We start from the raw sequence: 23,905 nt of genomic DNA on the forward strand, positions 1-23,905 counted from the left end.
CATCGGGCTCCCTGCTCTGCAGGGAGTCTGCTCCTCCCTCTGACCCTCTCCCCTCTCATGTGCTCTCTGTCTCTCATTCTCTCTGTCTCAAATAAATAAAATTAAAAAAAAAAAATTAAATAGATAATGATTTCATAAACTTTTCACAGTAGAACAGGTTCCTTCTGGCCAGCTAACTTTCTGATACTAGTAAAATTTAATTTGGCCCTAATTTGAATTTTTGGTCATTTAAAAAGAATAGTATTCCTTTGAGTTAGCTATGGAAAATGTATTTACTGTGCTGAGAATAATGGAAACCAAAAAATGTACTTAAAATGTTTAGCTGGGAGAACACACTGTTCCCAAGCACTCAAGAAACACCAGTTTAAAAATTCAGTGAGGTTGTAACATGAGAGGAGGCCTGCCAACCTGGGTGGCAAATTTGCTCTGCTCAGAATATCCCCTTACTTGACTGGACCCCTCCAGAACCTTATCTACCTGACTATCCAAACATCACTACATGATATTTCTTTAAAGAAACAGCTTGTAAATCTCTTAACTTACAAAGACTTCCAGCCTTTTCCACAACCGGTCTGTGTTGGTGAAGCCCTACTGAACTGTTTTCTCTTGACTACCTTGATTTTATAACCTCCCAGCAGTGATTAACAATCGGCAGTAATCAAAAATCAAGTATTTAAAAAAGAAGCATCCTTCTCAAAACGAAGTAAATTTCTCATTTTTACCAACAATATCATTACATGGGGAGATATTCATAATGTATTATTCTGTCAAAAAGGTGGTCAACCAAAGGTATCACAATGATTACCATTTTGATAAGTAACATGTATTGAATTATGTTTAGGTAATGGGACGAGAGTTGACTGTTTTCTTTCATAGTACATTTTGTGTTTTTTTTTTTTAATAAGTTTTCAACACCGAGCATGTATAATTAAGAAATAATATAATACTCTTGAAAACCAGTGTACAGGCTTTAGTTCGTTTCCACAATGACTTTGTTCCCGTGCCCATTGGTGTGAGGCTCCTGAGGCACCCAGGGAGACAGTCTCCCTCTATACCTCTGTCTCTCAACAGAGGTCGTATCACGTTCTAAGCATGTAGGAAAGGCAACTGAGGCAAAGTGAGTGACTCACAGATATGTGGCAGAAGAGCATGCCTAGCACCAAACCATCTCCTGGATTTATTGAGTGAAAAGGTTTGCTTGGATTTTGTGCAGAAATTGAAAAACTGGGTATCTCCCTCTTCAACTAGTAGATTTCAGCCTCCAAACAACTGTTGACTTAAGATCCCAAAGCTCCTTGGTCTCCCTGCACTAAGGGGAATCGGGTGTTCTTGAGGAGTAGGTAATGCCCATTTGGGTGGTGGTGATAGGGCTAAGGAATGTGATCAGGGTGACCAGGAGTGTCAACCCCACCTAACCTATATAGAAGAGGCTTTGAACATAAAGAGGTTCTATTATCTGAAGAAGTGGGGAAGGATGTTGGGCAGGCAAAAATAGGCACCCACTACAGAATTTAAGAGAAATTATTTTTACATGTAATAATTACAGCATTTCTAATGAAATCCTATTACGCTATGGAACCAAATGGATTGAATTTTCTCAGGTAAAGTAATGTGGTAACCGCAGTAGAGATCAGTAGGCCAGTCTGTCCAAGGGCATTCTCTCCTGTTCTGCCCCACACTTAGGTTTTCTACAGACTTGCAGCAACTTGATGCTTTGCCTTGTGGCCCTGGAGCTGCTATAGGGGCAGGTATGGGCTGCAAACAGAGAACAAATAAAACTATAGAAATGTGATTTGAATGGCCCTTAAAGTTTTCACAGAATATTATGCTAGCCAGCAAGAGCTCAGTAAAAAAGAGATTTTCACACTCTCCTCAAATGATGGATGGACCTTGGTGAAATGATGACACTGGCAATGATTCCTTTTAAATTCTGCGGGCATTTTGGCCATTCCAAGTGTAATATGCTGTGGGGAAAACAGTAGCATTAGTTTGATGGGTGTTAGTTGGGGCTGTGGGGACTCACTCAGTAGAAACTGTAAGGCTCTTTTTTTCCCTCCAACTCAATGTGATGATCAAAGTCAAATTTGAGAGCTGTTAGGTATGTGTGATTACTTTGTTTGATTGCTTTGTCAGTAGGTGGTAAACAAGAGTTGATTTTGCCCTGAGATTGAGATATCAAGATGCTGGGCCTACAGCTAGAGCACGGGGAATATTTGAGAGACTTTCAGAAATAGAATAGCGAGTTGAATGTGGGAGAGTGATGTCGAGGAACCATCCCCCACGGCTGGGATGTGGTTTCTTCTCCTTTATTATTTACTAATTGCAGTTTTTGTTGTATTATTTGACTCTGAGACTTAGAAGCTAAATGCCTACCCGTTTTAAAAGTCAGCCTATTTGACATTTAATTTAGCTGGATTCTGGTTAAGATTTGATTATTCATGTTTACATGTGCATAGAATTTCAGTTCATTATCTTTGTTGCTCTTGTGAAAAAATAAAATGAAGTTATCTAGAAAAGCTTTTATTTTTTTAAGATTTTATTTATTTATTTGAGAGAGAGAGTGCAGGCATGCACAAAGGCGGGGCACAGAGAGAGAGAGAATTTCAAGCAGACTCAGTGCCGAGTGCGGAGTCTGACTCAGCCTCTCCCTCTGCCATTCCCCCTGCTTGAACTCTCTCTCTCTTTCTCAAATAAATAAAGAAAACCTTTAAAAAGAAAAAAAAAAAGACTTGCTGGCTCATAATTAAGTTTGGAGAATACCCAGAAATTAGGTATTTCCTCCTTACTAACCGCTGCATTATACTGAAAGAGAAAGCAAATCTGAAGCTTGAAAATTTAGAAGGCAACAGTCTGTCTATGACTCAGTAGAAACTCGCCACATTTTCCACACGTTAAGGTCAGAATGTGCATTTCCTACTTCCCCTGAAATATGTGTGTGATTTTCAAAGTGGAAGCCTTCGTATAAGGACTCTCAAAGGAGTACTAAATAGGACTCTTAGACCATACAGTAATTGTCCTTCGTACCCTCACAGAGACGGCCCACATTAGCCAATACGGTACAGTCCGTTTTGAACTGCACTTGTGGATCTCAAGAGACACCCCTTCCTAAGAGACATGCTTTCCAGAGCTTTTCTTTCCAGCTTGGTGCCCCGGGTATTTCTGAATGATGCCTACATGGCAGGCATGAGTACATATTAGGTCTGTGCTGGTACCAATTATGTAAAAAACCCTTATGCCAGACAAAAAACTCAAGATTTACAAATTGTCGATCACAGGAATGACAGTGGATTAGGGGTTGCCAGAGGAAGCAGACAGGCTCTGCTTCCCTGAATTCAATGACAAATCTCAATCCATGTCCAGCCGGGTCAGTGAGACGGTGCTGAAAGTGTTTGCTCTTCCCTTTGGGGCCTGTGCAAGATCTGGCCTTTGGTCTGTTTCCCTAACACATAGCAGATAGCTCTGTCACATTAAACATTATTTTGCACAGACACTGTTTCCCTGAATTCAATGCACGGACGTTGTGCTTTCAGCGTAGGTATACAGGCTCAGGTCCGCAGCCCATGTTAGAGCGGATCGTTATTTTTGCAGTTGTCCCAAGAACACCCTGTACTCTCGGTTTTTGCTATGGGGAGAAATGAACGTCCGAGTAAATGGAAATACAGTGATCTGAGCGGACTCCATCCCAACAGAAGAGGAAGGGGACTGAGTAGAAACCCATTATAATAGGCTGTTTAATTTTGTTTGGAGAAACTGGACTTTTGACAGATGAACTTCTTTCCCCTTGCATTCATATTTATCTAAGAGAATTGTGGTTGGGAAATGATCCAGGATTCACAAGGTCAAAAAGTGACCTGGTTCACATATTGTAGACTCCTCCCATCTCACTCCACAGCTTCTCCAGGCAGGTGGTCCCGTGTGTTGTTGGTACATCCACACCGAAATGGTCACCCAAAGGACATATCGGCCTTTTGGGTTCGGCCCTCACAGATTCTAGCAGCCCCATCAAACTCGCCTCCGTTCCAGATAACCAGCTCTGCTTTTCCACATTGTACTCTGCAGCTTGAAACCATTCTAATGTGCTTGATGAATGAACATCTTGTTAGAAGGCATTGGGAATTAAAGCCATTAGAAAAATGAAAGAAATAACAATACATTGGATTTTCGTAATACCTTCCTTCATGAGAAAATAGATTTTCATAGACCATCCAGTTGTATTCTTTCTTTCATTATCCCAAGAGTGAAAGAATAAAAGAATGTTGGATAAGTATTCTTAGCCTTATCTTTGAAAGCTAAAAAGAAGTTCATTAAAAAAAAAAAAAAAAAAGGATCATAAGGAAGTATTTCCTCCTTCTCTGTAGCCCCCTGGTTCCCTGGTATATAAATAAGACATTTTTCCCTGCCTGAAACCCAGCCTTTGTGTTCTGTGGTTTTGTTATTATCCAAATACTTGTGGATCGACGTTGAAGATAATCTTAATAGACACCTAAGTACCTTTGTGATACCTGCTCATTTTACCCCCATTTCTGGTAGGCCGACTTTTGCAGCCTTACCTGAGAACAATTTTGCTTTGTAATAACTTGGACAATGCTCACCAGTTTCTCCTTGATTAAGGTAGAGTGCTGGTGTGTGCCCATTGGACTCATGCATTTCCCTTTCTTGTATTTTTCAGAAATTGAGGCAAAGGAAGCATGTGACTGGCTCCGTGCTGCTGGGTTCCCACAATACGCTCAGTTGTATGAGGGTAAGTTGGCCTTCCCTTCACTCTTTATAAAGAGCATTAATTCAAAATGAACCTCACATATCCTATGGTGTATTTTGACTTCCAGGTCTCTTCTCAACCATTTTTCTTTGCTGTCTCTTTCCCTCAGCCTTTGCAATCCCAGGGCTTACACTGATTTAGACATGAGTATTGCTGCCCAGGCCTACCTGACTTTCTGCTCAATCCTGCTTCTCACTTCTTTGCTTTCTGCTTCTCCTCTCTTCACCACCAATCCCAACTCTGCCCCTTCCTTCCAGTCTTCTACCATCGGCAGCTTTCATGATTGCAATTATTATGGAAGTGTAATTGACATACAGTGTTACATCAGTTTTGGGTGTACACCACAGTGATTCGACAATTCTGTCCATCGCCAGGGGCTCACCACACTAAGTGTAGTCCCCAGCATCACCAGATAATGTTATTATCGTATTATTCACTGTATTCCCTATGCTGTACTATGCTGTCCCAAGTTATAATCAATTCTGCCTCCTTCTTGGATAGTCCTTATCTATAGTGAATCAGGATCCCAACAGTAAGCAGACAGCACACTCAAGATAATCCAAGGATTTATTTCTAAAAATGTGTATTACAAAGGTGTGGACAGGATATGAGAAGCCATGAAGAACAGTTCAGGGGCCCAGAGCTCATAGCAGCAGAGCCCCAACTGCCGTAGGCCCAAAGGGATGGGCAGAGGGAGAGAGAATCCTTCGAGCAGAGGACACAGCTGGTGGTGGGGGAGAACCAGGAGGGTAAATGCCCTGACCTCGCACTCCTTCCTCCCTCCATCTTCAGCGAGGGATTCCCAGTGGCCTAACAAGAAAGGAAGCCAAAGGACATGAATCCCCTTGAATGCCATCCACACGGGTGATCCTCGGGGCACAAGGCAGGGTATAGAAAAGTGGAGAATGGATCTGTAGGACTAAAAAAGGATATCTAGCACACGAAGCAGCATCGAGTTCTCTTCCTGATGGCATAAAATATATGTAGGATAGAAAGAATCAACAAAATTCACCTGTAGTTCCTGGGGAATCTCACTCACTCACCTGGAAGCTCAGTTTTATATTTTAAAAAACAAAACACTTATTCTACTTCTCTAACTTAAATTCCCTGAGGATGAAGGAAAGCATATCTCGGAATATGCTTTGAAGTCTGGAGTCTCTGATACAAGTTTTTTATAAACCATAGCCTTGTAGGCAAGGAGGGTTTTATAATTTTTGTCTAAGCAACCCTACTCCCATGCCCCACCACCAATTTCCTGATTATGAGGGAGAGGTCCGAAGAGGTTACATGACTTCCAACATTAAAATGTGGAGGAATCAGAATTAAAATCAGTCTTGTGAGCCATAATGCAGTGGCTTTTCTCCTATAATGTGAACTCTCTTTGTAAACTCACAATAATATGCAATTTAAACTGACCTGTCTACAGATGGCTAAGAAGTAAAGTAAATGTCTTCTCTCTAGATAGTATCAGTTGTTTGAATATTTTGCTGATACTCTAAAGTGACTCAAAATTTTGCTATAAAAGAAAACATTTGAGGGACGCTTGGGTGGCTCAGTTGGTTAAGCGGCTGCCTTCGGCTCAGGTCATGATCCCAGGGTCCTGGGATCGAGTCCCACATCGGGCTCCTTGCTCAGCAGGGAGCCTGCTTCTCCCTCTGCCTGCCTCTCCCCCTGCTTGTGTTCTGTCTCTCTCTCTGACAAATAAATAAATAAAATCTTTAAAAAAAAAAAAAAAGAAAAGAAAAAAAACATTTGAGGCCATTGAGCTTGGGTTATTTTTGGAAATTTCTTCCTAAAGAAAAAAAAATCTGCTGTTAGTAAAAGGTGCCTGTCAAATTGTGTTTAAGCCATATGCATTGACTAAATATAATAAGAAAGAGCAAATAGTATAGAGCATACGATGTGCCAGGTTCTGTTGAAAGTACTTTAGCTATGCTATTCATCTAATATTCTCAATACCGCAAGGTAAATATTATAATTCTCATCATCCCCATTTTACAGATGGGGAAACACAGGCCCAAAAGACATTAGCTAAGTTGCCCTCAGTTGTACAGCTAGAGATTAGCAGTGCCAAGACTCAAAGCCAAGGCAGCTAGGCTTCGGCTGTCTCTGTTTTTCATTATTACACACACTCCCTCTCTAGCAGAACAAGACAGCCCTCATTCTGGCACCATCTGGAATGCACTCACGTTGCTTTTATCACCAGAAGAGATTGTTTTTCTTTCCAACTCACATTAAGGTTTAGATACCTTTAGACTGATTATGACTGGCAAGGCAGAGGCAATGCAAAATATAAAATGAGAAAGAGAAAGGATGGCAGATGGTGATAATGAATTGACATTGTGTTAGATTCGACTGTGGCCTCTATGAGAATGATTTCTAAATTTTTCCCTCTGTGAATAAGGTACCTAAAATTAACACTGCATCTTGAGGATTGCCCTTGACCTCCAAAGTTGGCATGAAGAGTCTGTGGGAGAAAAGTCATGATGTTGGAATCTATTCTCTTTGGATGGATTCAGTTGTTTGAGTATTTTGCTGATAGTCTAAAGTGACTCAAGATTTTGCTACAAAAGGACACATTTGAGGCCATTGAGCTTTAGGTATTTTGGGAAATTTCCTTTCTGAAGAAAACAAAATCTGCCAAACTAAGTATTTCATGAACTGATCAAGATAAAAGTCAGTGACATTAGGTGGATGGTGACAGTAAAAAAGCTCTTCATATAGGCAAATGTCTGCAATTATAATGAACTACAACAATACAGGCACATAGTATTCGATCCTATCCAAGGGCAAGCACTTGGTTATTCTCATATTTCACACTTCCTTTGTATCCTTAAAAGCATTTATTTGATAAAAATAAAACTGCCTACTATCTTAAACATTACCAACATATCCATCAGTGGGGGAGTAACTGCCAAGATCGGTCATGTGTACTGAAATGTGGTGGTCAAAAGATATTGGTGCCCATTCAGATAAAAACAAGATGCAAAAACTTCTGTTTCTCTCTCCTTTTCAGATTCCCAATTTCCCATCAACATTGTGGCTGTCAAGAATGATCATGATTTTCTTGAAAAGGACCTTGTAGAACCTCTTTACAGGTAAAACGTGTGATTTCGTTACTTTCGATTATGCAGTCTCCAATAGGTATCACTGTATTGAGGGGCAAGTTCAACAGCTCCATAAGTATTTATTGAGTGCCTACAATGTGCCAGGCCTGGGTCCAGGTTCTGAGTACCACAGTGAGCATGATTGGACCCTGGTTTTATGGAGCTTAAATCCTAGTTGGAGTCTTCAGAAAATAGATTGAGGAAAAAGAGAGAGTCAGTGAGAGAAAAAGAGAAGGAGAGGGAAAAGTTATCTCAGAGCGTGTTCAGTGCTATGAACAAACTATATTAAAATGAAGCCATAGACTTTGGTGATTGGGGTCAGGGGTGGGTTAGTGGAAGGAGGCAGCAGAGGAGGCCACAGCATGAGTGGCCAGAGAAGGCCCTGAACAACTCCATGAGTATGTCGAACTTGGCTGTATTTTTTGCAAAGGCAAGTGATTATATCAGCAAACTAGAATATGTAAGCTCAAGTAATTATATTAGCAACCTAGAACATTTAAGCCTTTGCTATGTGATAGATGCTGGACGGAAACAAAGATGTATATGAGTACTTCCTTCCCCTCAAAGAATTTATAATCTGGTTGGAGAAATCGAGTTGAAGAAATAAAGCATGAATACATGAACAAATAACTAACAATTATAATTTAAGTGATAGGAAAAGATGCCAATGTAACCAATATCCAGGAACAATTAAATGCTGCATGAGAGGATGTATGTGTCTGTAGGAATTTGAAGTTTCCTAACTAAAGCCCTGGAGAGAGGTCAGGGTTGGAGACAAATATTATTTACAGGAGGTGAGTAATTTTTCCATGGCCACACAGCTAGTTATGGGCTGAACTGACCTTAAAATGTAGTACTTCAGGGCACCTGGCTAACTCAGTCAGTGGAGCATGCAACTCTTGATTTCGGGGGTGTGAGTTCGAACCCCACAATGGGTGTAGAGATTCCTTAAAAATAAAAAAAAATCTTTAAAAAGATGCACTACTTAAAATTTGCAATCCAATGTTCTCTCTAGCACATTCTGCATTGACATAGAAGGATGGTAGTTTAATTGGAAAGTAATGATGAGCAAAACTTTTGTCAAGATAGGAGAGATCAGTGTATGTTAGGATAGTATGCGAATAATCTTAGTCTTCCTGAATCTCCAGACATACATATTTTTATATTCATTCTGTGGTTCCTATATGAAGAGAAGATAGATTTACATTAAGAAGTGATATCTGAATATTTAAGGAAAATGGTACTGTGGGTTTGCTCAAGTGGGTAAGTGTAAAGAACTCTTAAAATCACAAATTATAGGAACAGGCTATTTGGGCTAGAAAACAAGTAAGCACAAAATGCCATTTGCAAGCATTTATGAGAGGAGCGGATAGTTTGATTGTGACTCTTTAAAGGTAATGAATTGGAAAAGCAGTGTTTTCAGGATGTCTGGGATACACCCCAAGCAGGAGCAGGAGCATTTTCTCCTTTATTTTCTTCTAGAAATTTCAGACTTACGTTTTATATTTATTCAATGGTCCATCTAAAGTTAATTTTTTACAAGGTACAAAGTATGGGTCAAGATTCATTCTTTGCACATCAACATCCCATTGGTTTGGCACCATGTTGAAAAGGTTAACTTTCTTCATTGAATTGCCGTTGCACCTGTATTGTAAATCAATTGACCATGTATGTAAAAGTCTATTTCTGGACTGTCTATTCTGTTCCATTTATCTGTATGTCTAATCTTACATCAACATGACAGGTGATTACTTAGCTTTATGTATGTCTTGGAATCAAATAGTACATGTCCTCCAACTTTGTTCTTTTTTTCCAGAATTGTTTTGGCTATTCTAGTTCCTCTGCCTTTTCATATAAATTTTAGAAACAACTTGTTGATACCTATTTTAAAAATGCTCTGGACTATTGATTTGGATTATGTTGAATCCATAGTTCAGTTTGGGGAGAATTGACAGCTTAACAGTACTGAATCTTGTGATTCATAAATACAGTGTATGTTTCTTTTTATTTAGGTCTCCTTTGATTTTTTTTTTTCAAAACCTGATTCGTAGTTTTCAGTATATGGATACTACACATCCTCAAAAGTACTTAAGAATTTCATGTTTTGTGGTGCTATTGCAGATAGTACAGATTTTTTTATCATTTCAATTTCCAGTTGCTCATTAATAGTATGTAAATTTTTTTATATGTTGTCCTTGTATCCTACAATCTTTCTAAATTCACTCATTAGTTCCTAGTAGCTTCATCGTAGAGTTCTAAAATTTTATTTCTAAATATAAATAAAGGATTACATTGTAAACCAAGAATAAAAATTATAGTACATATTTTCAAGTCAGGATTGCAGAGGCAAACACTGTCTCTGTGCAGTTATGTTCACTGGTGACATGGCTGACAAGCTTTGAATCTCATACACGTGGGTGGTAAATCCTTATCTATCCACTGCTGTTTGTGATCTGAGCGCCTTGACTAAATTCCGGACTTTTCCATCAAAGTCTACTCTTTTTTTGAAGATTTTTTTTTTTTTTTTTTTTTTAAGAGAGAAGAGGGAGAGGGAGAGAGCATGAGCAGGGGTAAAGGCAGAGGGAAAGAGACAAGAGGACTCCCTCCTGAGCAGGGAGCCCGACTTGGGGCTCGATCCCAGGACCCTGGGATCATGACCTGAGCCCAAGGCAGACGCTTAACTGACTGAGCCACCCAGGTGCCGCCCCAAAGTCTACTCTTAAAAAAAAAAAAAAAAAAAAAACGCCTTTCAGATGTTATAGAGATGACCCAGTACAATGAATGTGAAATCATTTAGAGATAAAAAGTTCTGAGTAATACTATTAGTGTCAGCCAGAAAAATCAGGAAGCCTTCTTTTGCAGAGCTTGTGCCCCCTCTCTGATACAGCCCACAGCAGGATCCATGCAGACCTACCCCGAAAGGTATGGCTGCATAAACATGTATAAGTGTGGTGGTGTCATACAGCACAGTGTTCTTCACAGGAGCCCAGCTCCTGTAAGAATGGGGAAAGGGGCAGGAGGTTGTTATAATTGGAATAATTCTTATGATAGCTGTGTCTCCAAAAACATTAAGTAAGAAAAGTGTTTGGCTGGAAGTGTGGGAGCTGAGATTCTTGGGGCGTAGGAGGGGTGGGTGAAACAGAGGCCAAAGGAGTAGTCACAGCAGGGTGGATCAAAGGAAGCAGGCACGGTACGGAGGCAGAGATGGAGGTGGCTTGGCTAAGGGGACCCGTATGCAGTTTCTTTCCTTCCATTACAAGTCCCACCAGGGCACTGATGTCCCATGTAGCAAAGTGGAAAGAAAGCAGAAGGAAGACCTCCAGCCTGAGGGGAATGACCGCACTTATAAAACTTTGAGATCGATGAGTGGTTAATGGGACACTCACCCACTCACATGGTATATAATGATTGACGCCTGGAGAGCAGCAAGGGGTTGGGATTTTATTCCTTTTCTTGTGGGTACATTGCAGATGCAGTGATAGAGTTGGTCTCCTGTTTTATTTTGAAGCTTTGTAGGCTCCGCATTTCTCATGCATATTTGAAGTGCTGAGCTAATGCAGAATCATAAAGGGAACCATAGCCAGAGAGCAAATAGCTTCTGCCAGGTAGACAAATGAAGACAAGAGGGCTGAACACCTTCTACAAATGTTACCCGCGACAAGAATTTCATTCACCTTTGTTTTGTGGAAGTGTCTCACCTACATAGACAGTTAGTGTCCTAGGTCCTAATTACATGTAGCGGGTTGCGGAGCAGCGTTAACTTTTTGATTGGCTGGAAAAATGTAGCATACTGAGGATGTTGATGACAAGGAAGACCCACGCCTGGCCTGGAATACGTAGAGGTGTACCCCCTGTTTTTAGATCTTGAACACTAGACAGGCTTGCTGTTTTTGCTGAAGGTGTGAACTTCCAGACTGGCAACCAGGTCTTACCATTGCTTCTTGTGACTCTGACAGCACCAGCACATGGTAGGTGCTCTGCAAACATTTGTAATTGCAAGTCAGAGTCGTGCAGTTGCTTATTTTTAGCGACCTCAATTATAATTTTGTTTTGATGTTCTTTGACTGAATTCTTAATTGAAAAATATTTTCCCCTGTGAGTAATGAAAAACTAATTGCAAATCTAAGTACCTAGGTGAGCTAATTGAAACTGTTAACTGTATCAGAACATAGGAATAGCCAAGGTGTCAAAATAGCTTGCAAAGTTTGTCACCTTTCAAGCAAATTGCAGCAAGTCAAAGCCCCTAATGAGATTTTTTTAAGGATAAGTAATATGTTCTATTCGCATTTTGATTTGCGATATTCGCTCAGATTGATAGTATAGGGCCTTGATGTTCAAGGTGATCTGTGAATTTCTAATTTAATATTAGGCCAATAAACCATCCACATAACTTATGTTGTTAATAACTACTAGTTAATTGTATTGTGTTAGGGCATTACCTTGTTCAGTACCATTTCAGGGAGATATGGAATTGATTAGGATTCTAGAGTGCATCTATCATTGCCCTTTGTATTTAAAAGGATAATTAATGACCATGGTTTTCATCTGGGTCAGGGGAGCTGGTGGAGGAGAGTGCTGACAAAAATGATATTTATGATTTACCTCTGCACACAAACGCACATCTTTGAGTATGTTAAATAACAATAATAATAAATAATGATAATCTTTATGAATATTGATATATATTTTAGGTATTTTCTCTTTTAGAATATTTATCACAGAAAATGTACAGTATTATATATTATGTTATGTCATAGAATAATATATGGCAACTGGGCTAAAACCTTGGACACATCATTGAGGGAAAGGTATATAATAATCATGGTCACTTCCAACTTTAAAATTCTGAGCTATAAAAAAATACAGATCCAGTAAGCGGTGATTTTATTTTTTAAAAAAACACAAAGTGCTTGTTATCTACTGAGTACCACTCTAAGGATTCTACAAATATTTAGTTATTTACTTCTCATAACAACCTTATAAAATAGGCTCTAACCTAATGTGATTCCCATTTTACAGACAAGGAAACTGAGGAACAGAGGTTTAAAATAATTGGCCCACTTACAGCTAGTGAATGGCGTTGCTAAGATTCAAAGTCAGACATGCTGCTTCTGGAGTTTCCATAGAAAGCTTAGGTCTTCTTGTGAAATGCAATTTGGAGTGCTTTCCATTTCTTTTTTTGAGGTTAATTTTTCCGAAGATGTCTCTGTTGCCCTGTGAATTCCTGCGTTTGACTTATAAATCCCAAGAATAGAAATTATGGTTGTATTTCTACCTTATTCTTCATGGAACTCCATATTTAAAAATAATAATAATTAAAGTAAGAGTTGAAAGCACATGGTTCTTTTGTGAAGAGATTAGATCTGGTTTACTCTCAGGAGAGTAGCAGGCCCTTCTCATTTGCTCCTTCAGCTAGGTTCACCAAGGCTGTCTCTTCAGGCCTCTCTGCTACAGAGACCAATAAGCCAGAATCCTCACCCGAGGTCTCAGGCTAATTAAGTGGTCTCAACCTGGAAGGGGAGGAGCCTTTTGTTCCCCTCTCAACATCCGGGGACATATTTTTGCTCATCACAACTGGGCCATGCTACCAGCATCTAGTGGATGGAGGTCAGGGATGCCGCCAAGCCTCCTACAATACGCACGGCAGCCCCCACAGCCAAGAATTGTCTGGCCTCAAATGCCAGTTGTGCCAGGGTTGAGAATGAGTAAATTATGATTTACTTGAACAAATGATATGATCACTAGAAGTACAGATGCAGGGGAAGGGGTTTCAGAGAGGGCTTCTTGGAAGAATGACCCTAAAAGGCCAGTAGGGATTACCCAGACAAGAACACATGAAATTTTGATATACCTCTTTTGAACTTTTAGCTTTTTTTTTTTTTTAAACTAAGTTAATGTGCAGAAAAGACATCTTTATCCTTACCCCCACCTCTACTATGAACCTTACCACAATGTAGCCTATATAGCATAGGGCAGCCCCAGGATATAGACAGGTACAGACATGGCAGAGTCAGAGATAGGGGATTTTACACACACACACACACACACACACACGAAAAAATATATATGGTCCTTGTATTTTAAAATGGCCTTTTATGTAACCTTTCCCAACCAGCTACTCAAAATGACTTCTATGTGTATAAACTTTCAGGAAGAATACACAAGAAACTACAAAATAGGACAGCAATTTGAGGGGAGAGTTTATATTTTTAATTACATATATATTTGATCTATATTAGATATTTTTGTTGCATTATTAAAAACACTAATGTTTTTAAAAGTGCCTTCCTTTGCCAGATAAATAATAGATGACAGGGCGCCTGGGTGGCTCAGTCGTTAAGCGTCTGCCTCCGGCTCAGGTCATGATCCCAGGGTCCTGGGATCGAGTCCCACATCGGGCTCCCTGTTCGGCGGGAAGCCTGCTTCTCCCTCTCCCACTCCCCCTGCTTGTGTTCCTGCTCTCGCTATCTCTCTCTGTCAAATAAATAAATAAAATCTTAAAAAAAAATAAAATAATAGATGACAATGCCTAACATTTAGTGAGTGCTTACCATTGCTTAGTAGCATACTAAGCTCTTTACATTGGTCTCATTTCATCTTCACAAGGCCCTAAGAATAAGAGGTGTTATTAGTATTGTTGTAGTTCAGAAGTAAGGGTGACCAGACTCCCCTTGGTTTGAGCAGCTGGGGGTGGTGATGCCCCTTTCTGAGGCAGGGGGCAGCTATGGAGTCTGGCCTGGGTCTGAGCAGGGGAAGGTGTGTTGAGCTGAGGTGTCTGGAGGACTGGGACCCGGAGGAGATGGTCAATGTGAGGTGGGTGTGCAGGTCTGGCCAGGGACCTCAGCTGGAGACAGAGCTACAGAGTCATCCACACATACGGGTAGGAAGGTCCTGAGAGGGTGTGAGGTCACCCAGGGACAGTAGGGAGAGCAGAAGAGGACCACGACTGGACAGTAAGAGTCCATATCCAGGAGGCAGGCAGGGAAGGAGCCCAGAGACAACCCCAGGGCCCGGAGTGAGCACTCCACCTTCCAGTTACCCCAGCCTGTTTGTGTTTTGCTTTTCACCTTTGAACCTCTCAGAGAAATCGCTGGTTGTGACCCTTGCTTCAACTTGGACCAGTTCTCACTAGAGAAATTATCTGGATTAGAGGCAGTCGTTGTAAACACTTAAAGGCTAAGGACACCCCATCTGGTTTTTCCAATGCAGGTGTATGTGAATTTAAAATGTGTCTGAAATCCTGCAAACTAAGGAAGTCCAAGAAAACCTGCACTTTTTTTTTTTTTTTAAGTTCTTTACTCTTGGACCACTGTGGCCGTTGAAGCTTATTGATTTTTCAGTGGGTCTCATACTCTTCCTTGAAACCTTGATCAATAGAACCTATAGCTTATTTAAAATTATTTTTCTGGGGATGTAGTGTGCAACCTGGTGACCAGAATCAACGATACTGTATTGTATATTTGAAAGTTGCTGAGAGACTAAATCTTAAAACATTCTCATTACGAGATAGACAAAGTAATGATGTGTGGCTGTGGATGTTGACTAGACTTATCCTGGTGATCCCATTTTGCAGTATACACAGACATCAAATCATTAGGTCATACACCTAAAACGAACACAATGTTACATGTTAGTTATATCTCAATTAAAAAAATATATTTTACAAATCCCACCGTTCCACACACACGTACACATACTTCATTTTCTTCCTGTAGCTAGGTCTCTGTCTGTGCTTAACTGTTTTCCTCCCACACGCCAGCTAATATCCAGGCACAGTTGCCCGTGCGTTTCTGGTCTGGAAGAGAGGTCAGCCTTTCCGCAGTAGCGTGACCTCTTGGTCGGAGAACAGCTAGAGTGAAAAGCTCAGCAGAGCAGAGGCACGGCCTTCATGGACTCAGCGGTGGCTCAGGGACAGCCACTTGTGGGCTTTTCCCCCCAGACACCATAAACCCTCCCACTGGATGGCCTGTGATTTCTGAAAGGCCCTGCCCTTGCCGGGTTACATACCAGAGTTGTCGGACCCGCATAGCTCTCCATCCAGCTCTGCAGTCTGTTTTGTAAACTCCCCGGGCAGCAGGGAGACCTTTCCCAGGCCCTGCGCCCCTGTCTGCTGAGGAGAAGCTCGCGCTCCCCCTTGCCTTTGATCCCTGGGTCAGGAGGAGTCTCCCGAGTCTCCGGTGACTTTGTTTCTGAAGGCCTTTGAGCGCCACTCCCAGAACACTCCTTAGCAGACAGGGCCAGATACCATTAGCCCCTGATACTTCAGTGGAGGGTGAGAAGTTCAGGCTGCAGCCTTTAATCAGAATCGCATGTTGGAGATGAATGTGTACCTTTGCTTGTTACTCTTCTCGTGGCTTTGGCAGGAATATTAGAAATATCACAGGAACCTGGCCGTTAAATCAGCACGGGAGACCTCAGGACCAGTCTAAGTCTGGTAGTTGAACTGTAAAATCGGAATCTAAAATGTGAGGATGGGAAGGGTTTTGTTGCTTTGTCCACAGGCAGAGGGCCTTCTGTGTCTCCCAGACAGGCCTCCGTTACAGTAGAAGTGGAAGAGTCCTCTCAGACACGCCCAGACCACCGTCCTGTCACCCTCAGATCCTCCTGGCGCATGTTCTGCTCACAGATCCCCAGCCCTCCCAGCAAGCACGCTGCTGTGCCTTTTCCTGCTTCTTCGGCGTGGCCCCTGGGTCCTGTCCTTCTGCGCGCTCTCTCTCGGGGTCTCCCTCCTGTGTGCTCAGAGCAGTCTGTGCACCCCTCGATTTGATGCTGATCACCGCCCCATTCTGGTTCTGGTTAGCTGGGGATCGATGCATTCTACCAGCTTCTAGATGCTCCATAGTAAGGATTGAATCTTATTCAGTGGTGTAGCGTGAGTGCTTTGTGGCCTTGTGCTGAGCAGGAATTCAATAAATGTGTGTTAATTTGAACTGGAACCTGGAAGAAAAGAACCTGTCTGTCCACGAATTATTTTATTGCTTCTACATGTAAAGAAAATATTCTGTGATGATAGATTATTCCTTTTCTCCACAAAATACCCCACATCTCTCTCTTTCTTAGCTAGACTTCTTAAAAGAACACTCTATGTCCATGGCCTAACTTTATCAGGGTCCGCTGGCCCCTCAGCTCTCTTCCCTCAGGCTTCTCTAAAACTGCCCTGGCTAACTGCTAAATCTAAAAGGCATATTTTAAGTTGTATATTATATCACTTACTTTTCCATAAATATTTGGCACAGCTAACCATTACTCCCTCCTTTCCATAATGCTCATTCTTTTTTTTTTTTTTTTAAAGATTTTATTTATTTATTTGAGCCAGAGAGAATGAGAGAGAGAGAGAGAGAGCACATGAGAGGGGGGAGGGTCAGAGGGAGAAGCAGGCTCCCTGCCGAGCAGGGAGCCCGATGCGGGACTCGATCCAGGGACTCCAGGATCATGACCTGAGCCGAAGGCAGTTGCTTAACCAACTGAGCCACCCAGGCGCCCCATAATGCTCATTCTATGGCTTCTTGGATTCGGCCTTCAGCTAGTTCTGTTGACCTCTTACCTTCTCCGAGCTTGGCTTCTCCTCATTGGCCCATGCCTTACACACTGGAGTTTCCAGGGTTTGAATTCTCTCTGGACGGTTGGCTCAATTACTGTATATCTTCTGTGTATATCGTCTCTCTGCCCACCATTCCCAAGTGGGTCTGGATGTCATAAAGGCCCTAAAATTTAACACCAGCTCTCTACCAACTTCCCTAAGTGACTGTTTTCTGTATTCGGTGGCACAATGACAAAGCCTGAAATCTGGGAGTTGTCCTCTCTTCCCCATCCTCCGCAGCTTCCACATCGAAGACCAAAATCTTCATCTGCTCTGACTCCCTTCTTCTTATTGCCATCTCTCACCCACACTATCGTAAACGTGTCCTAATTGTTCTTCAGCTCATTCTCCATCTCCCGCCACCACTTATGTTTGTAACATGCGATGTAATTACGTTACTCTTCTGTCAAAGATCCTTCAGGAGCTCCCCCTCGCCGAGATTGCTCTTGATGTATTCATTTTGGTCCTTTGTGATCTAGCCCCTGCCTTTCTCTGCAGACATTCCCACTCACATACTTGCAATTCCTAGACTAAAGCATGCTATTTAATGTCTGTCTGCTTTGCCTGTAATTCTTTTAGCCTAGGCAGCAAATTTCTCTTAGTCCTTCACAGGCTTGCTCAAATATTCTCTCCTCTGGGAGGTTTTGTCCTTATGCACTCAGGAAGTGAGTTGCTTCTTCTCCTATTTGTCATATTTGTATAACACACAGGACTGTGAGGTCTGCAAGGGCAGGGACCACATCCTGGTCACCTCTGCGTGCCCAGCACCTCCCCTTGTTCCTGGTTACATAGTACACCATTGGATGAACGAGTTTTGACTTCTTTTTTTTCTTATTAACTTTACCATCAGAACCTCAGGTTTCACTTTTAAAATGAGATTTCTATTTCCCCTTCCTAATGGATTAGCCCTTCTTAAGGATTCTGTAGACAACAGTAGAAATTAACAGGTTCTGGCAGCGATATCGTTGTGACATTTCTTCTAAAAAGATCAAACTGCTTTGCTCATCTTAACACAGAAATCCAGTTTGCTCAAAGCGCAGAGTGGACAGGCTTCATCATGTGTACTGGATTTTCTCTGTCCATGGAGAAAAAGGACAGGGGAAGGAAACTGCTGTTTTTGAATAGCCTGTGTTAGCAACAGGGCTATGCTCTCATTTTCCAGGCCCCACTACAATTCTTCTTGGGTAGGCAGGAGCAGAGAAATTACTGGCAGGAAGAAGTCCTAGCTCCACTGCTACTAATGTGTGGCTCCCTCTAGCAGGTGGTTCTCTCAGATACTTATTTTATTCTCTTCATCTGAAAATTCTCTTCATCAGACCAAATTGTCCCTAGAGTCTGCCGAGCTCTAAAGTTTCTTTAGCAAACATTTACTGAGAGGATTCGCTCTAGCCAGGGCCTGTGCTAAGCATTAGGGATGCAAATAAGATGCAGTCCTTAGCCTGTCATATTCAGTGGGGGAGAATAATTCTGTTATTCTGACTGTACAAAGTCTATTACGACCACTTAAAATCCATCACTGATTGGACCTATATAAACAAAGTATGTTCGGTTAAGAAAGAAAAACCTACTGAAACTACCATGTATGAAATTTCCTGTTAGGCCTAAGGTGGATTAGAAGAATAAATTATAGTTTCTGCCTCAAAAGAGGCTCTAATCCAGTGGAAGACACACTGTTCATGCAGCAAATAAAATAAATTTTATAATCAAAATTATTATTCATGCAGGACTAGTTTTTCAGGAAACCAGTGCTAGACCAACTCAGATTATCTGAAGGGTTTTCTATTATTTAACAATAAGTTAGAGGTAAACAAATACTGAAGCTGAATACTTGTCCTGAATGCAGACTGGCTTTATTCATAGCAGAATTTCACAGGGGTTTTGATAAAGTGCTCTGAATACTTCTGTTATTTGACATGTTCTTTTACCTGAAGCAGCCAGTCCTTAAAAAGGCACTTACATCTCTCCGGAATGTGTGTTTCATCCGTTTTGTATTCTTGCAGAGTTTAGGCATTGTTTATTTTACCTTGTGCAAGATAAATCACAGGCTGATGCTACACCATGCTGAAACTGTCTGCCTAGTTTCAGGCCACCATAAAGAGTATCTTCTCTCTTTCTTTTTTTTTTTCATCTTAGCAAATTAGCTATTTTTTTTCCAGCGTTATTGAGGCGTATTTGACAAATAAAATTGTAAGATATTTAAAGTGTACAACATGTTGATCTGATACACATATACATTTTGAAAGGAGGAGTTGAATGGTTGTATGTATGATCTTTGAAATTGTACCCAGAATTTATACGATGTCTTCGATGATGATAGTTTTGTAGATAGGATTGAGAAACTAATGGACAAGTGGATGGAGAGCAAAAGAAATGGGATCACTTTACATCAGTAATTTCAAAGTTGGATAAATAAAATGATTTTTAAGTGAATAAAACAAAACGATGTCTTTTAAAAATAGACTTTTTAAAGAGCCATTTTAGGTTCACAGAAAAATAGAGCACAAAGTACAGAGAGTTCCTCTCTACCCCTGTACCTACGCATACACAGCCTCCTCCGCTAGCAGCATCCCACACAGAGTGGGACATTGCAGTTGATGACCCTACAGCGACACCTCATCATCACCCAAAGTCCATAATTTGCGTTAGGTTTTACTCTCCGTCTTACACATTCTCTGGGTTTGATAAATGTATAATGATTTGTATTCACCATTATAGTACCATACAAAATAGATGCACAGCCTGAAAATCCTTTATGCCCTGACTATTCAGCCCTCCCTCCCTCCTAATTCCTGATAACCACTGATCTTTTTAATGTCTCCATAGTTTTGCCTTTTCCAGATTGTCTTATAGTTGGAATCACACAGTATGTAGCCTTCTCAGATTGGCTTCTTTCATTAGTAACCTGTCTTTTCGTGACTTGATGGCTCAATTCTTTTTAGCGCTGGGTAATATTCCATTGTCTGAATGTACTACAGGTAATTTATCCATTTATCTACTAAAGGACATCTGGTTGTTTCCAGGTTTTTGCAGTTATGAATAAAACTGCTAGAAACATTCCTGTGCAGGTTTTTATGTGTACATAAGTTTTCAACTCATTTGGATAAATATCAAGGAGTGTGATTGCTCAATCCTATGATAAGAGTATGTTTGGCAGTAAGAAACTACCAAACTAGGGGCACCTGGGTGGCTCAGTCGTTAAGCGTCTGCCTTCGGCTCGGGTCATGATCCCAGGGTCCTGGGATCGAGCCCCGCATCGGGCTCCCTGCTCTGCGGGAAGCCCGCTTCTCCCTCTCCCACTCCCCCTGCTTGTGTTCCCTCTCTCACTGTGTCTCTCTCTGTCAAATAAATAAATAAAATATTTAAAAAAAAAAAAAAAAGAAACTACCAAACTATCTTCCAAAGTGCTGTACCATTTTGCATTCCCAACACCAGTGAAGTAGCATTCCTGTTGTTCACATTCTTGTTAGCATTTGATGTGGTCAGTGTTTGAGAATTTTGTCATTCTAATAGGTGTACCATGTTTATCTCATGGCTATTTTAATGTGCAATTCTATAATGACATATGATGGTAAGCATCCTTTTATATGCTTATTTGTCATCTGTGTATCTTTGGTGAAGTGTCTGTTCAGACTGCCTATTTTTTAAATGGATTGGTTTCTTACTGAGTTTTAAGAGTTCTTTGTATATATTAAATAATAGTCCTTTTTCAGATATGTTTTTTGCAAATATTTTCCCCAAGTCTATAGCTTTTCTTCTCACACATTTGACATTGTCTCTCATAGAGCAGAAGTTTTTAATTTTAATGAAGTTCAGTTTATCAGTTATTTATTTTATAGATCATACCTTTGGTGTTGTATCTAAAAAGTGACCACCAAACCTACAGTCATTTAGATTTCCTTCTATGTTGTCTTCTAGGAGTTTTATAATTTTGTGTTTACATGTAGGTCTGTGATTCATTTTCAGTTAATTTTTGTGAAGGGTATAAAGTCTATGTCTAGATGGATTTTTTTTTTTTTTTTTTTTTTTTGGTGTGTAGATGTTCAGTTGTTTCAATACAATTTGTTGAAAGACTATCAGTTCTCTTTTGTATTACCTTTGTTCCTTTGTCACAGATCAGTTACCCGCCCTTGTTTGGGCCTATTTCTGGGCTCTTTATTTTATTTTATTGATATACTTGTGTATTCTTTTACCAATATCATACTGTCTGGATTACTTCAGCTTTATAGTAAGTCTTGAAGTTGTATAGTATCAATCCTCCAACTTTCTTTTTCTGCTTCAATATTACGTTGGTTTTTCTGGATCTTTTGCCTCTCCATCTAAACTTTAGAGTCGGTTTGTTGTCTTGTAATTTTTCACTTAATATCAGACATTTTTAACATTATAATGTAGCAACTCTCAAAATCAAACCCCCCCTCTCCCCAAGGTTTGTTGTTGTTGCTGTTATTTAGTAACTTTCCTTAACTAATTCTCTAAAATCTGAATCCTTTGCAATATATTACCACTGAAGTCTCTACTTGGTTAGAGTAGAGGTTCAGCAAATGATTAGACAGAGATTTCCTTAAGTGCCTTGAACCAGTATGTCTCCCAGCTTTGCCAAGGGCTCCTTGTGCATATTTGGCTATGGTTTCAATGCTCTAGCAGGAAGTTGATAACTCTGCCTTAGCCTTTATTTCCTACTTGTGCAGATCACCAGTGCCAGATAGAGGTGAGAAATTAGGACCTTCTCATGCCTTTTCCAGGTATGCACACAGTTCTGCATATGTGCTTGGCCTTCTACATTCCTAAGAATATGTTAGAACTTTTCTAAGTCCCCTATTGACATCTCATTCCTACAGCAATTCTTTTTATTTCTTTTGGTTCATATCTTTGCCCAAATGTTATCACCATTTCAGGAAGATGTGATGTTAAATAATTGCCACTGATTGTTTTTGACAAACACCCTAGGGAAAAAAAAACTGTTTTCAGTGATGAGCTCAGAGTCAGGTTAAATGAAGATAAGTCCTATGAATGGGGGCATTCAGGGAATTGCCAGACAGCTCAGATAATGACAGTTCTTTAATAATGGAGCTTTTGGGGAGCCAAACCCATTCTGCCCTCTCCAGTGGCTTCTAGGCTGTCAGTTTTCACAGCTACTCTAATCGTGATGCTGTTGTTTTTCAATGCTTCTGAAGAACTGAGAAAAGAAACATGAGAATAGGACAAGTTCAGATGCCTCCAGTCTCACTGTTCTTACATAGATTCAGCCATTTTTCTTAAATAGACAGTACTTGGATTGTCTCAAGCCTTCATTAATTTCCAGAGTTCTTCAAAAGTTGATTTTGACAATTATTGCCAATATTCTTCTGCTTTTATAGAGGCCCAGAGTGTTAGAAATTTTTATTCCACCATTCCCACTGATGTTACTCACAGTACTTTTTATTCAGTTTTATTGAAGTATAATATACATTCAATAAAAATCACCAACTTAAAATATACAACTTGATGAATTTTGTCAAATATATAGTTATGTAACTATCACCACAATCATGATATAGAACATTTCCATTATCTCAAAAAGTTCTATATTGCTGGCATTTGGCAACCACTGAACTGTTTTCTGTCACTACAGGTCTACCTTCTCTAAAATTTTGTATAAATGCAATTATAGGGTATATGCTCTTTGTGTCTGTGTTCTTTCACTTAACATAATGCCTCTGAGACTCATCCATTTTGTTGCATGTATCAGTAATCAGTGCCTTTGTATTGTTGAATATTTCATTATATGTATATACCACAATTTTTATTTCCATTTGCCAGTTAAGGGACCTTTGGGTTATTTCTACTTTTTGGTTATTTTCTGAACAAATCTGCTATGAACCTTCAAGTACAGGTCTTTGTATGGATGTATGATTTATTTTATCTTGGATATAAATAACTAAGAGTAGAATTGCTAGGTTCAGTGCTAAGAATAATTTATAAGAAATTTCCAAATTATTTTTCAAAGAGGCTGTATCCTTTGGAAGTTTCAGTGGTTCTATGTCTTTGCTAAAACTTAGTATTGTCAGTGTTTTTAATTTAGGCATTCCAGTGTATGTAGTGGTGTCTTATTATTTTATTTTGCATTTCTTCCATGATTACTGATGTTAAGCATCTTTTCATGTGCTTATTAGCCATTTGAATATCTTCTTTTAGAACTGTATGTCAAATATTTTGCACATTTTTAAAATCAGATTTTTTGACTTATTATGGAATTTATTATGGAGTTCTTTATTCTGGATACAAGTCCTTTATGAGATGCAGGTTTTGCAAATATTTTCTCCAAGTAGAGGAGCAATTCTTAAGGTGCCAGCAAATATCTGAGTTTAGGGGAGATAAAAGGACCTAAAGCTACATAGTCAAATTTAGTTTGAGTCTCTAGCTTTAAAAAAATGATAAATGAACTTCCTATTTGTGTCAGAAAGTATAAAGCATATTCAGGTA

At 40.2% G+C, this 23,905-nt stretch overlaps 1 protein-coding gene across 14 annotated transcripts in view; it reads left to right on the plus strand.

Annotated features, from left to right (window-relative positions):
• The window catches only part of STARD13 (StAR related lipid transfer domain containing 13), a 521,208-nt gene that overhangs the window by 449,550 nt on the left and 47,753 nt on the right, over positions 1–23,905 (plus strand). For all 14 annotated transcript variants that reach the window (XM_064586208.1, XM_064586209.1, XM_064586211.1 and 11 more), the window contains 2 exons: positions 4,670–4,741; positions 7,776–7,857. In XM_064586208.1, coding sequence (XP_064442278.1) covers positions 4,670–4,741; positions 7,776–7,857 — 154 coding nt within the window. The remainder of the gene's footprint in view (positions 1–4,669; positions 4,742–7,775; positions 7,858–23,905) is intronic.

Source organism: Mirounga angustirostris, unplaced genomic scaffold, assembly GCF_029215605.1.
Source record: "Mirounga angustirostris isolate CCGP_5_RB_7025 unplaced genomic scaffold, mMirAng1.0.hap1 SCAF_3, whole genome shotgun sequence".
NCBI classification, from domain to species: Eukaryota; Metazoa; Chordata; class Mammalia; order Carnivora; family Phocidae; genus Mirounga; species Mirounga angustirostris.